Here is a 15,155-nt window from a genome sequence, read left to right as displayed (position 1 = left end):
AAATTTCCATTTGTAAAGATGTCTCCTTCACGGTGAAAGGAAGTGGACTCTAACAGCTCTAACCAACGGAAAGGCTCTAACTTAAACCTGTACAACCGACCTGACTAAACAACCCTGGTTTATCCTACTTTTCCTGGGTCACCTTCCAATAACTTGCCTCCTCCACCCAGAAGTCCCAAACCCCTTTTCTTTTGATTGGCCTAAGATGATAGGTAGGCCCAAATTCTAGCCATCCCTTTGGATTACTCCCGTCTGTCACTCCCATCAGTGGGACATGTTAATAAACTTGTTTGTTTCTCTCAATCTGTTTTTGGTCAGTCTAATTTAGAGTTCCAGCCAGAGAACCTACAACAGGTAGAGAAAAGAGGTTTTCTTTTTCCCTCCCCTACAGGAGACACTAGGCTATGACACACTGTGACATATGCACACGCTCTCATAATATTAAGAGGCAGGCATGATCATTATCCCCATTCTCTAAATCAGGAACAGAGGCTTAGAGCATTGAGGAAGTTGCCTATGGTCACAAAGTTGTTAAGTGAAAAACCTGGAATTCCTATTCTGTCTAATTTCTGAGCCTGCATTTCCAAACACTGTGAAATTAATAAAATATTCACATTTATATTCTTTTTTCAAAGATTTTATTTTTAAACAATCCCTACAACCAAAGTGGGGCTCAAACTCACCACCCTGAGATCAAGAGTTGCAGGCTCTTCCAGCTGAGCCAGCCAGGCGCCCCTCCCATCTATATTCTAAACCACTAAAGTTCAATCCTGGGAATCAATAACTATATGCCACTTCTCCTCCCTCCATTACCTATAGATATCTTACCCGACACAGGGATTCCAACAGTCACTACCAACTGATCAGTATTGGCAACTGACATGATCCTTAAACTTGGTGAGCAGGAGAGCAGCAACCAGCATATTAAAACTCCTTTGTGCAAATTAGAAAAAGACATCTTCTCTGGGCAGAGTAATCACAAAAAAGCACTCTGCCTCCAGAAGCTGAGCTGGAATTCATCCCTATTTACCTGCTTATGCCCAAGCGCAGGGCTTGGTGTGTGCCAGGTATGCATGGGGACCCCTGATGAACCTGTTCCTAGAGTCTTTCCCTCCCTGAACTCTTCTCTGCATTCTGCCCATCTTTATCTTCTCAGGAATGTGAGTCCCATTCAGAGCAATAAAGTAATACACTGAAGATCATACATCAAGTTAGCAAGGCACTGAAATACCAAACATACTTTCATTTAAATAGTCTCTTCCTTACATCACCTTTTCTTTACTATTGGAAAATGTTACTCCATCTGTCAGCTTTCGAAGAGTTCACACACTAAATTCTTTAAAAAAAAAAAAAAAGATAACATAAACCCCTCTTAATCCTGGTTTAATGTTACCACAAAGTAGCCTTGAATCCTTTCACGCAAGGGGCAGTACATAATATATAAAGACAAACACAACTACAAATATGCAGAATATTAGTATTTGGCTGAAACGATTAAACAGGTTTTCTGGTTTTGTAGCTGACATTTTGCAGGGAGTAGTGGGAATACAATTTCATTCATAGCAATTGCACACCCATGTTAATGACCCATGTCATGGCAACTGACACACAGTATGTGGACAGAGGAGTGGGTCCCTGTACTCTTACAACCAGCCAGTATAAAGAACATGAATGTGAGAGAGCAGTGGCAATTTCTTCTCTACACGGTATGTAATTGAAATAATTTCTTTATAAAAAAGTAATTTATAGGATAATTATGGAAAATAAAAACAAATGAAAAAAATCATTTATAAAGGAAGCTTCCTCTGAACAAAAGAACTTAATCTCTTCTCCTTTACTGACAACCATTCCTTTTTATTTAAATTAATTTGAAAATTAAACCAAAAGCTAATATAGACTGGTCATCTTGTTAAGTACCACATTAATGCAGTACCATCAAAATTTTTTCAATGATCATTAAGAGTGGTATTATAAAGCACAAAGGAGGTCATTTATACAATAGGATTTTAAATGGCTTCATTATTAAAGAGCCCTAACTTTCTGATTTAAAATAAAGTAACTCTAGTAAAATTCCTCTTTTACACTTTTGTAGGAATTGGGAGCATAATGTTATAAGCAGTGAGAAGCTATATATTTTAGAAATTAGTAAGTTAAGGAATATTAATAATAATAAAGCTTCCTATAAGCACTAAGTGAAGTGGTTATTATGAATTTTCCACATCTCAGATAATCAATGCAGCCTCATCAAGGACAGATTAGCATAGCCTCTTTCTCAGTGAGGGCTCGAGCATCAGCTCAAGAGGCATCTTAAGGTGTGGAGGATTCAAGTTAAGATACATAGACCTAAATTATCATGACGGAAATTATTAGCATCTTTAGATAAAGTATTTGGCATCCATTATGAGTTTGTATAAAGATCTCTGCTGTTTTGTAAAACTAGTTTTATAGAAAACAACAGAGACAATCACCAATTTTTGAAAAATAGGGCAAGCTTCAGAAAATATAGTATAAACTCTGAGAACTTTGTACCTGAAGAACATAATTAGGTTTAATGAGTATGAAAACAGAGACTTCTTAAATTATAAGATACAAATAAGTGAGTCTAATGCTTAGTAAATTACCATGTATAAAATGAAAAAGAGGGGTTCTGTTTAACTGAACTTTTGGTTAACCATGTAGTTTTATTAGTCACCTTTTTAAAAAAGATTTCATGTATTTACTTGAGAGAATGTGAGAGAGAGAGAGAGAAAGAGAGAACGAGTAGGAGGAGGGGCAGAGGGAGAAGCAGACTCCCTGCTAATGGGGGAGCCCGATGGGGACTCAATCCCGAGACTTTGGGTTCATGACCTGAGCTGGCTTAACCAACTGAGCCACTTAATATTGACTTTTAAAGAAGTAAGTGCTAAAAATGTGCCCCCTTCCTTAAAGATATTTTCAGCTAAAGTCACTTGAAAAACAGTAAATGTAGAAAGCTTTCTGTGAATTGCCCTTATCTACCTAAAAACAGATCTTCCAAAAGAAACTCGATTATCATAAATCCCTTTCCTGGAAATTCCATCAACTAGGTAAGATGGACTCTTATCACAGGAAAGGAGACCAATGGAATAGAACTGAGAGTCCAGGAATAAAACCCAGCTGAATTCATAGAAAGAGAAGGATGATGATTGCCAGGCGGCTCAAGAAAATGAGGAGATGTTGGTCAAAGGATACAAACCTCCAGTTTAAAGATCAGTCAGTCCCAGGAATCTAATGTACAGCATGGTGATTATAGTTAGTAATACTGTCTTATATACTTCTATATTTGAATGTTGCTAAGAGAGTAACTCTTAAACTTTCTCACCACAGAAAAGAAATGGTAATTATGTGACACATTACACCTCACACCATGATGGTAATCATTTTGCAATATAGATCAAATCAATACACTGTACACCTTTTTAAACCCATATTATATGTCTATTATATTTCAATATAGTTCAAAAAAGAAAAAACAGAGAACCAAAACACTTTACCATAAAACAATCCATGGTCTCATCAAAGCTTGTGAGCCTGCTAATTATTCAACTGTCAAATGCAAAGGATAACTAAGAAGTATGTCAACAAGAAGACTATCCCTATGTCAACAATATGCTATGAAATTCTGTACAGGAGAAATATTAATATATTTTCTTTACTACTTAGCAGTCTCCACAAGAACTAGTTTCTGTGTTATTTGTAACGTGAATTGGAAGAGCTGAGCTATTAACATTTTTTTTAAGTCTCCATCAATTTCCAGAAGCTTCTTTCCTATCAAGACTAATATCATTCAAAGACACAGGAATTCTAAAGATAAAAGAGATAGGAGTGGTACAAGGATCACACTATCCTTTCTATTGGGTTTCTAGCCTTCCTTTCATCAACTAATAACTGCAGAGACAAGATGTCAACCCACAGCTAGATCAAGTAGAAAGGAAAGGTGGTTTATGGCAGTGTATTAATTTTAATAATATTCTTTTAAACAGTATTTTAGCTTTTATATTTATACATTTTTAATAATCCTTTTTAAGCTTTTATTTATTTATTTATTTTTAAAAGGGAGGGCAGAGGGGGACAGAGAGGGACAAGTAGACTCCACACTGAGACTGGTTTCAATCTTACAACCCTGAGATTATGACCCGAGCCAAAACCAAGAGTCGGGAGCTCAATCAAATGAACCACCCAGGTGTCCTTTTAATAATCTTTTAAATTGTTTTGTATTTTTATATTTAAGTAATATTCTTTTTAAAAAATAGTCTCAGGGTACCTGGGTGGCTCAGTGGGTTAAAGCCTCTGCCTTCGGCTTGGGTCATGATCCCAGGGTTCTGGGATGGAGCTCCACATCAGGCTCTCTGCTCAGTGGGGAGCCTGCTTCCCTTTCTCTCTCTCTGCCTGCCTCTCTGCCTACTTGTGATCTCTGTCTGTCAAATAAATAAATAAAATATTTTAAAAAATGGTCTCTTAAATTCACTTAAAAAGATTTTTACCAGTATAATTATAGTTCTGCATTTGCTAGCAGAGAGGATGAAAAAAATAGTCATTTTATATCAAGAGATACATTCTTACAAAATGGATACCATATTGGTTTAACTCTCCATTAAAAGCAATTTTTTAGGGGCGCCTGGGTGGGTCAGTGGGTTAAAGCCTCAGCCTTTGGCTCAGGTCATGATCTTAGGGTTCTGGGATGGAGCTCCACATCAGGCTCTCTGCTCAGTGGGGAGCCTGCTTCCCAACCCCCACCCCACCCCACCTAACTCTCTGCCTACTTGTGATCTCTGTCTGTTAAATAAACACAATTTTTTATGAAAACAAATCAAAACAAAGATGCCAAAACCAAAAACAAATAACAACAAAAACCCAATTTTTTAAACATATCAGTAGTTTTTGTTCATACTTTGTCATTTTTTCCCTTCCTATTTTATCTTTTAGATGCTAGAATGAATGGATTCCATATTATTCATCATTAAAGATCCTTATTGTTGGTCTCACCCATCGGGGTGTATTTGCAAATTTAATTAACTAGATCATCACAAAAAGGTAACGGAGGCAAATGGGTCAGTCGCTTGAGTTTAATAATTTCACACAAATTCTGAGAACAATGTTTTTTTTTGTATTTATATATTAAGGCAAATAATCCAGAAAATTTTAAATTTATATCGTGATTTTCATGTATATATTGTAAAGGAAAAATAATTTTCCCTCTATTTTTTTTAAGTTCTCAACTAGGGCTCCTGCAATAAGACAGGTAACAAGAGAAAGACAAACAGAAGTTTGTTAACTTGTATCTCTCATATATACGTGGCAGACGCACAAGAAAAATGAGTAACTCAAAGAGATGGCTTAGAATTCAGGCTTAAATGTCACCTTCAGCTGAAAACAAAGAAAGAGTATGAGGGAGGCTGGTTATGAAGAACTGACCAGGAGAAGCATGGTAAACCAATATAAAATTAGTTATGTAGATGTACGTCCCTGCCTTTTCCATTTTTAAGATTCATTTGTGATTTAGAGTCATCTGTTTCTTGGTAACAGAGAAGGAAATATTCTTACAAATGGAGATTTTCTTTATAAATACAAATTTCCCTTATAAAGTGGTTACTTCTACTCTGTCTTCACAGCTTCTCCTGTGTCTGATGTTTATCAAAGTAATCTGTTCAAAATTATCCTCATAACAAAGAGGCATTTTTGGGGGTGGCATATTCTGGTGTCCTATAGTCATATTTTGGAGTAGTAGTTACTAGTTTCCTACAGTACAAAATTACGACATCCAAACAAACTTCTGACCAGGCATAATTCCTTTAAAATTGTAACATAATAAAACTGTTGTCTTCCATTTATTAAAAGAGTAAATATCCCTTGTATTCTTCTACATATTTCTAAAGGTCAATGATTTAAAAAACAATGAATAGGTAGGAAATAGATTTTCTTCTAAGTGCACAAGTAAATGGAAACCTTTATCATCATTCATTAAGAAAATTAAAGTCGGGGCACCTGGGTGGCTCAGTTGGTTAAGCATCCAACTCTTGGTTTCTACTAAGTTTGTAATCTCAGGGCCCTGAGTTCAAGCCCTGCATCTGGCTCTGTACTCAGCATGGAGAGAATTAAGGTTCTCTCTCCCTCTCCTTTTGCCCCACCTCATCTCAAATAAATAAATCTTTAAAAAAAGAAACAAAGAGTAAGGATCCCAAGAAATTAGTCTTTAATAGATCTGATTGCTAGAGATGCAATTTAATGAGAAATTGAGGCCAGATCACTGCTGAGCATTTACATTTTCCTAGAAAATGCACAACTCTATTAATAATTTTTTTCACATTTAATTTTATGTACTGTTAATTGCTCTTTAGAAAAAGAGAGTATTTTACATTTATATTTTTAGTAAAAGATTAGGTTTTCCATAATATCAAGCATGTAAATAGCATAAATGCATCTGGCTTCTTTCACCTGACTACATGTCTTGACCAAGTTATTTTTAATTAGAAGTAAGCATTTCATTTGTTCTTCAAAAGAAGTTCAATCAGGGAATATTTTCAAGATATGATGGCTCACAGAAAAACAAAGTTAACCTAAGAATTCATTCTAAAGAATTTTATAGCTACATATTAAGTAAATATGCAGCAAAATGTTTTCCTTCTCTTTGAACTAACTTGAAAAGAAAGCTCCTTTGAATTAGTGAAGTCATTGTCACAAAACATCTTTTAAAGAAAAGATGTTTTACCTCTCAAATATAAAAATTAAATCGCACAAGTCAAAAGAAGTGAACCCCAATATATATCCATTTATTCTAACTAATTTTAAATTGTTTATAATTAACATATTTTTCTTTATCAATGGAAATAAGGGTTTAAGAATACTTAAAAATAGCTCTCCCATACAGGTTAAGCAAACTGTTCCATCATATTTGACTAGAAACTTTCTTTTTAAAGATTTATTTATTTGACAGACAGAGATCACAAGTAGGCAGAGAGGCAAGCAGAGAGAGATGGGGAGAAGCAGGCTCCCCACTGAGCAGAAAGCCTGACGTGGGGCTCGATCCCAGTACCCCGAGACCATGGCCTGAGCCGAAGGCAGAGGCTTAACCCACTGAGTCACCCAGGCACCCCTATTAGAAACTTTTACACCAATGGAGTAAAACTTTTGCTCTTACAAAAAAAAAAAAAAAAAAAAAAGTAACTGTCAGCCAAGCCTCTGTTCAAATTACCAGAAAATCTCAATTAATAGAGACAAAACTAAAAAGAGTCAATAATCGATATACCACAATGTACTACAAAGAAAAGAAACTTAGCAGGGGTCTTTTTGCCATTTAGTTTTTCTCATATGAACTAAATAAAAAGACAAGTCCTTAAAAAAGTTAAACTCGGGGCAGGGGGTGCCTGGATGGCTCAGTGGGTTAAGCTTTTGCCTTCCGCTCAGGTCATGATCTCAGGGTCCTGGGATCGAGTCCCGCATCAGGCTCTCTGCTCAACAGGGAGCCTGCTTTCCTCTCTCTCTCTCTGCCTGCCTCTCTGTCTACTTGTGATCTCTCTCTGTCAAATAAATAAATAAAATCTTAAAAAAAAAAAAAAAGCCAAAAAAGTTAAACTCATTAACAGCTTACAGGCACACAAATTTTTTTAATCCTGTCGATTTCTCCTGCCCATGCCTTACTTTGTTTTCTTTGCGTCTTGCCTGAACTATTTTGTAATAACTTCCTCACTGGTCTCTCTCTTCCTCTTCCAGTGGTATTCCATAAAAAGAAAAAATACAGGGTCTTCATAGCAAAAAAGAAAAAAAAAAAAGAGCTACAGATAGGGACTATAGTTACTGTGGTAAGCACTGAGTAATGTATAAAATTGTTGAATTGCTAAGCTGCACCGCCGAAATTAATGTAACACTATATGTCAACTATACTTCAATAATTTTTTAATGAAATACAGTTTAAAAGAAAGCTTGGGAAGTGCTAGCTTAAATGTTGAAAAATATTTTTTTAACCTGTAGTACTTCTTACTGCCTTTAATATTCCATGTGTTTTGTAAATGTCCAAAATACTATTGCAATAAACTACTGTATCAGTCAAGGTCCTACTTTCCTTTTCCAACTTTACCTCCCACTGGGCTTCCAGACCCTAGAAAAACTACTATTCTTTTACTCCTCTGTGCCTCTCTCCATGATGCCCAGCTCTCAGCAGTGTCCTTCCTCTCATCTCTACTTCCCCCCAGGATTCTCTGACTTTATTAAAGCATTTATTTGTCTGCCTTAGGTTATCCTATAAACATAAATTTCTCCCCCACTAAATTATAAGGCATGGAAAATAAGACCTGCTTAGTACACAGCTGGTAGTCAAAACACAAACTGAAACAGTGGTTTTAATTTTTCCAAAGAGTGCCTGAAAATAGATCTCATTCTGTTATACAAATACATATAAACTTATAAAACTGGTAGAACAGATGTTACCACCTTCCATCATCCACCATTTGACAGATTATAAACATCATAATTCTTATTAAACAGTTAACATTTCTTCAACATTATGTGCCAGCTACTCAGAGAAGTTCTTTACATAATATTTTTCATTTAATCCTAAAAACAATCTTATAAGGTAAGCTGCATTATTATCTCCAATTCATCCCCAAATCAGATGAGGAAACTGAAGGTCCAAGAGGAGAATTTACAAGCCCAAGATTTGACTGCTAGTGAGTCAGGGTTAAGAAGTGGCAGAGCTTAGAATCAAGGCCAGATCTGTCTGACTGCAAAGTTCATTCTGTTAACTACTACACTTTTCTGCCTTTCAATATTTGCCCAAGTAATTCCCACTAATAAACCATGATGCTAATAGTAGTTCATTTAAACTTAGTAATAAAAAGTATTATCTAGCTTCAAAGATCTCAAAATTCACTAAAATAAAATCTGACATCTATACTATTGAACTGTAACTGCAACATGAAAATGAAAGAATTACTTACTTGCACAATTTGCCTTCTGCCAGGTAGAATTAAAAAACTCAGACAGAATCACAACTATCTGCATTCTATCTGCCATTAAGAGACTTTTGGCACAACTATGACTCTCTGAGGTATTCTGTAACAAAAAGACAGAAAAATACAATCTGAATATTTTTAGACTTCCCAAACAACAGCTTTAGGCAAAACAAACAAACAAAACAATGACAAAAACCTTATCAAAATAACTAAAGTATTTATTAAAAGCATTTTTTAACATTTTGTTTGATATAATCAAATAATTATGTCATTAATAACTGTAATAAAACAAAAACAACTAAATATTTATTGATACCAGGTTCACCATCAAGGGAAGAAAATCTTTGCTTCTTAAATAAATACTTGCTTCTGTTGAACAATGTCAACCACTTAGGCCAAATTGTGTGCATCATATTTCTTACTTTTTATTCTGGAAAGCTTTCATCAAAATGCAGCACTGGTTATCTCTGAATACTGGAAATATGGTCATTTTCATTTTCATTTTCTTTTTTGCCTCTTTTATAGTAAATTCTTCTACAATGAACATATATTACTTACATAATTTATCTGGTGAGTAAATGATTACAAAATCTTTAAGTGTCATCTTCTGGGAAATTTTTGGTTCAAAACCTTGTAAATCACAAGAAAATGGGACACACCAATTTTGCACTCAAATAGTTCATATCCACATAGAATAGGCTTTCCATAGATCACTTTAATGAAAACTCACACCATGCAAAAAAGTAAATCCAAGTTCCTAAATTAGTTGATCCTTATTGATTTCTTTTCCCTTTTGCCCCAAGCAAAAAATTAGGTCGTGCTGACACTTCATTCTTTCGAAGTTATTTAACTCCCACTACTTACTTACCAGGCACTCTATCTAAGAATCCTGGGTTTTGAGGATACAGAAAGTATAAGGAATGTCATAAGCCCCGGGACTTCAAGAACCCTCCCTGAGGTTAACTACCAAATCTTGTCAATTCTACCTCCTACATATCTCTGAAATCTGTCCATTCCCCACTCCCATCAAAATGGTCCCCATGTAGCCTAGCCACCATTTCTCACATTCCTGCAAGAGTCTCTTAATTTACCTCCCACACCTACTCCTCCCCTCCCATCCCCATCTTCTGTTCCCTCCACTTTCCCTCAAGTAACTAGAATCTGGTCATGTCATTCTACAGAATCTCTACTGCTCAAACAACACCAGACTCAGTCTTCACACCTGCTACTTTTTACATGTATTCCTTCTCACCCTTGAGAACCCTCTCGATTTTAAATATCAGCTTTCACACCTGCTACTTTTTACATGTATTCCTTCTCACCCTTGAGAACCCTCTCAGATTTTAAATATCAGTCTTCACACATGCTACTTTTTACATGTATTCCTTCTCACCCTTGAGAACCCTCTCAGATTTTAAATATCAGCTTTAACCACTGACCACTCTACCTACTACTAGCCCTAGTCAAGATCAGCTCCCTTATTATATGCTTTGGAAGCATCTGGCGTTTTTTACTCTGCAACACTTATCGCACCTGGATTAAATAATTACTTGTATTATTACATGCTTAATATCTGTTTTCCCTACCAGACTACAAGTTCTGCTTATTCACAGCTATATCCTTAGTAACTACTAGCCTGCACATACTAGGTTCCCAATAATCTTGAATTAAATGCATAAGAAGCATTATTTTCTTTTTTCTTTTTTGAGATTTTATTTATTTATTTGACAGAGATCACAAGTAGGCAGAGAGGCAGGCAGAGAGAGAGGAAAGAAGCTGGCTCCCTGCCGAGCAGAGCCCGAAGCAGGGCTCGATCCCAGGACCCTGGGACCATGACCTGAGCCCAAGGCAGAGGCTTAACCCACTGAGCCACCCAGGTGCCCCAAGAAGCATTATTTTCTGATCACTAATGAAAGATTATTATATTATTCTATGTTCTGAGTTTCTCCGTATATTTCTAAGAGTTTATCAGTCTATAGCCAAAAAAAGTATGTTGAAAAAATAAATAAATAAATAGATAGATAGATAAATAAAATAAAATAAATAAAAATTTTTATAAAGTATGTTGAATGGTTCTAGGTGCATACCCCTAATCACTAGCACCTTCACAAATATATATACACATATCTTTATATATCTATACCTACCTATATAAATTTTAAACAAACGAAGTAGAATGAGAGAGAGCTGAGTTTGGGGGTCAAAGCATCCTGGCAACTTCTCTGAGGATGCTGAACAGCTCAGTGAAATCACTATCAGTTCATACTAAAAGAAGAAAGCATGACTCCAAGGAAGAGGAAATCAGTCACTCATGCCACTCAAGTTTCACAAATCACTGTATTCTTTACCTTCAGATAATAAAACTATACGTGGTTCTTGTCTCAGTAATTCCAAGAGGAAGTAACAAGAGAGAATTCTCACTAGACAATTCTGTTAGATTAAATGAATGAGCTTGCTGTAACAGAGAAATAGCGTGCAAATTTCTACCTTTGATTCTTTTTCTCCTTGTTATACTTCCCTCCTCTCTCAATTAATCCATGGACATGGATTCACCCTGAAGAGATGATAAAGGATATCTTATTCAAAATTCAGCTTATAGGTTTTCTTTGATTAACCCCACCTGGCTCTGTTCCCCCCTTTAATTCAGCATCTCCCTTAACCTTTTTGCTGTAAATTGCTATTGTTCAAAATATAACATTCACATTGATGATTTTTTCCTTTTTTCTTCTTCTCAAAATAGGTTTGTTTCCCTCAACTATGTTGATAGTTTGAAGCTTGGGCCTTATCCTTCTTTTCCTACTGTATTGTTTTACCAGCCCAATATTTAAGAATAACATGTGCTGGGGCGCCTGCGTGGCTCAGTGGGTTAAGCCTCTGCCTTCGGCTCAGGTCATGGTCTCAGGGTCCTGGGATGGAGCCCCCACATAAGGCTCTCTGCTTGGCGGGGAGCCTGCTTCCCCCTCTCTCTCTGCCTGCCTCTCTGCCTACTTGTGATCTGTCAAACAAATAAATAAAATATTAAAAAATAAATAAATAACATGTGCTTGCTGATTAAACTGATTTAAGGGAAAGATTGAGTCTATGTAGGACTAATACATTACTCCCTAGAAATAGCCTCCCCCTCGCCACACACAAAGAACAACTGATTCCTTCAAGTTCACTTCTAAGAAACTCAGAACACTTTTTTCCCATAAGTTCATTATTACACATTATGATTCAATTCCCAAACCAATCCAAGAAAGCCTATTAAATCCATGAAGAACCTCAGAACCTTGGAAATAATGCTTTTGAGCTAGCAAAGCACATCCACCTCTACTGAGGAAAGGAAGGGAAAGATGTCAAGGTCTAAGATGAATTGGAGAAGAAATCCAGATTGAGTAAAGGGTTTTTCTTTTTCTTTCTTTTTTTTTTTTTTTTAAACTCTTGCCTCTTCCTTCCATACAAGGGTAAAGTGAGTCTGATGCTCAGATCACTGGGAGAATTTAACAGGCACAAATGAGAGGAAGAAGGAAGTTTCTACACCCCTCCCCCAGACCCTCACCCATGCCTCTCTTGGGCAATGAGGAATTCATGTGGAAATTCAAACACAGATTGGGTGATGATCATAATACTGCACCACTAGAGTCTGGGGTAGTTTTTTATTTATTTATTTTTATTTTGGGGGGGGTAGTTTTTTAACCTCTTCTTAATTCCACAGTATCTACACAAATGAGGAAAGCATTTGCTCCCTCAAAAGATCCACAATGTATCATTATTTAATCACCTTGGCCACAAAACAACTCACGAATTTGCTCAAAACAGAACATGATGTCATATCATACCTTGCTATATAGTGACAGGGACAAGTCTTGGGTATTTTATTTTTAACTCATTGGAAGACAGATAGATAGGGATATATGTTATATCTAATAGAAGTATGCCTGGAAAATATCGCAGATAACCCTAAATTTATTTAAACTATGTTAAAATCAAATACAAATGGAGATCAGACTTGAACATTCCCTGATCAGACAAAATCAACTTAGTCATACAAACAAAAGCTTAATTTAGCGATCTTGCAAGACAAATGAGGTTAACCTGACCTGGGCCACTTCTTCTCTCTTTGGAAAATCATAAACCAGACTTATACTGTTCCCCAAAATTGATATGAGGTAATTGTTAAGCCATTCTCTTTTAAGAAAATTCCTATGAAAAATAAAAAGAAAGTTCCTATATTGTAACCAACTCTGTGAAGAACTAATGCACTCTTCCATACTATGTACATTGCTTTATAACAATGCATCTCTAAGCCTCATTCCAGGTTTTGGTTTGAGGTCTCCCAGGTTGCAAACTGTCTTTTTTGGTGTGTGCACAATGAACTTTTACTAACTGCTATTTCAGTGATTCATTGGTTTTACTTGTTTTTTCCAAACTTGAAAACTAGCTCTTTACAGAGAGATTGACTATATAACTTATTTAATGCAAGTAAATTTCCTACTTATGTAAAAAAAAATGTTTTAAAAACCCCTAGATCTGTTAAGTAATATCAGTTACTCACTATCCTGCTCACTTAAAGCAGGATACATCTCTATGCAAGGTCATATTTTGTCACACCAACTATGATTTATGCAATAATTCCAATCACATTTTTGTGAGACTACTTGTCCTCTCAATACAAGAGGAACTTTCCCTCTCCACAGTCCCAATGTCATTCTTCATGTTTTTCCTTTACAAAGCATATCCAGCCCACACCTCATGACTCCTACCAGGCCTGACACTCTTACCCTTTAGGACTCTAGACCCTGTAAGTTTCTTATTACCAGAAACGTGTATTCTCTTCCTTTCTCCCTGTCTTTTTCATTAAAACCCTCACAGGACCTACCACATGACCAGAAAAGGGCTAAGAGTACCAAAAATGGAGGACAGTTATATCACTTCCCAACATTTTAGCTCCCATTAACTGATAACTACTACTATGTGTTTGTTTTCTAAGAGCTCTTTTTATCTTAATCAATAAGAAAACAGACATAGAGAATGTAAGTCACTTGCCCAGAATATGCCGCCTAATACAAACTGGATTCCTGGCTGACTGGCTGCACACTGTCTTAATCACTAAAATAAGCTCTCATATGTTACCTCGTTTAATCTTTGTAACAGTCACATCAGACAGCTGTTTTTCTCCATTTTGCAGAGGAGTAAACTAAGACTATAAGATAATTAATCCAAGACCAAGCTGCTATAAAGTGGCGGATCTGATATTATCTGGCTACAAAGCTCAAGCCTCCTAACCACACTACAGTTGCCCCACTCGGAGTTTCAGGAAAGAGTCCTTCCTGGGAACACCTGGTAGAGATAGGAAGAAGCTGTATCACAGTGGGGTGAAGGAGTCAAGGAAGGGAGGGAAAGGAAAAGTAGGGTTAAGGGTGCAGGATCCCCACGAAAAACAGCCATACCTATCTGCAAATATGTATCAAGAAGATGCCCCAAAGCAGCCATGGAGGCAAAACTCCAAACTCCAAGACCTATAATACCACCCACTCTTCTGATGCCCCAAACTACAATCCCTTTTCCTTACAAACAGAGAAACTGAGCCACCCCCGCCCCCCGCCCCGAGTAAACCACCATTACATCCTCCTTTCCCAACCCTCCATGCCGGAGGTCCCGGGTGTGCTCCTCTACCCACCCCCACGGCTCGACTGATGTTGTCCATCCTGCTGGCGACCTGTTGGAAGAGGGGGTAGCAGGTCTGACAGAGGCGCACCGGCCGGGCGCTGCGCACCAGGCACCCGGTCAGCTCTGCGCTGCTGTTGGCGAAGTCCAGTAACAGCTCCCGACACTCGGGATCCAGATCCGGCAGGTCCGGCGGTAGTGACAGCGGCCCCAGCCTTCCGCCCTGCAGCAGCGCCAGGGACAAGTCCTCCACCTCCAGCAACTGCTGCTCCGATAGGAGGTTGTGAAGGACCCTGTGGGGTCTGCTGACCACGGCGAGAGCGCCCAGAGCCAGCCCCGACCACAGCAGCGGCACCAGCAGCAGCCGCGGCAGAAGCAACGACCTCCGCCGCGCGACTGTCGCGCCCGGACCCATTGCGGGGTTCACAAACCCCAAGGCACTCCCTGCCGCCTCTCCACCCCGAGCCGGTGCTGCTGACCGCCGCAGCTTCCGGCTTCCTCGGGCCCAGGCCGCGAGCGGGGTCACGAGGCGCGCGCGTC

At 37.6% G+C, this 15,155-nt stretch overlaps 1 protein-coding gene across 1 annotated transcript in view; it reads right to left on the bottom strand.

Moving 5' to 3' along the window:
• OSTM1 (osteoclastogenesis associated transmembrane protein 1) overlaps positions 1-15,138 on the bottom strand; it is a 34,241-nt gene extending 19,103 nt beyond the window's left edge. The window contains exons 1-2 of the mRNA XM_059176941.1: positions 14,629-15,138; positions 8,952-9,066 (exon numbers count right to left, since the gene is read on the bottom strand). Coding sequence (XP_059032924.1) covers positions 8,952-9,066; positions 14,629-15,030 — 517 coding nt within the window. The 5' untranslated portion in view covers positions 15,031-15,138. The remainder of the gene's footprint in view (positions 1-8,951; positions 9,067-14,628) is intronic.
• Between the last annotated feature and the right edge of the window lie 17 nt (positions 15,139-15,155).

The sequence above is a fragment of the Mustela lutreola genome, chromosome 6 (genome assembly GCF_030435805.1).
Source record: "Mustela lutreola isolate mMusLut2 chromosome 6, mMusLut2.pri, whole genome shotgun sequence".
Classification (NCBI taxonomy): Eukaryota; Metazoa; Chordata; class Mammalia; order Carnivora; family Mustelidae; genus Mustela; species Mustela lutreola.
This window is presented reverse-complemented; position numbering and strand designations above follow the sequence as displayed.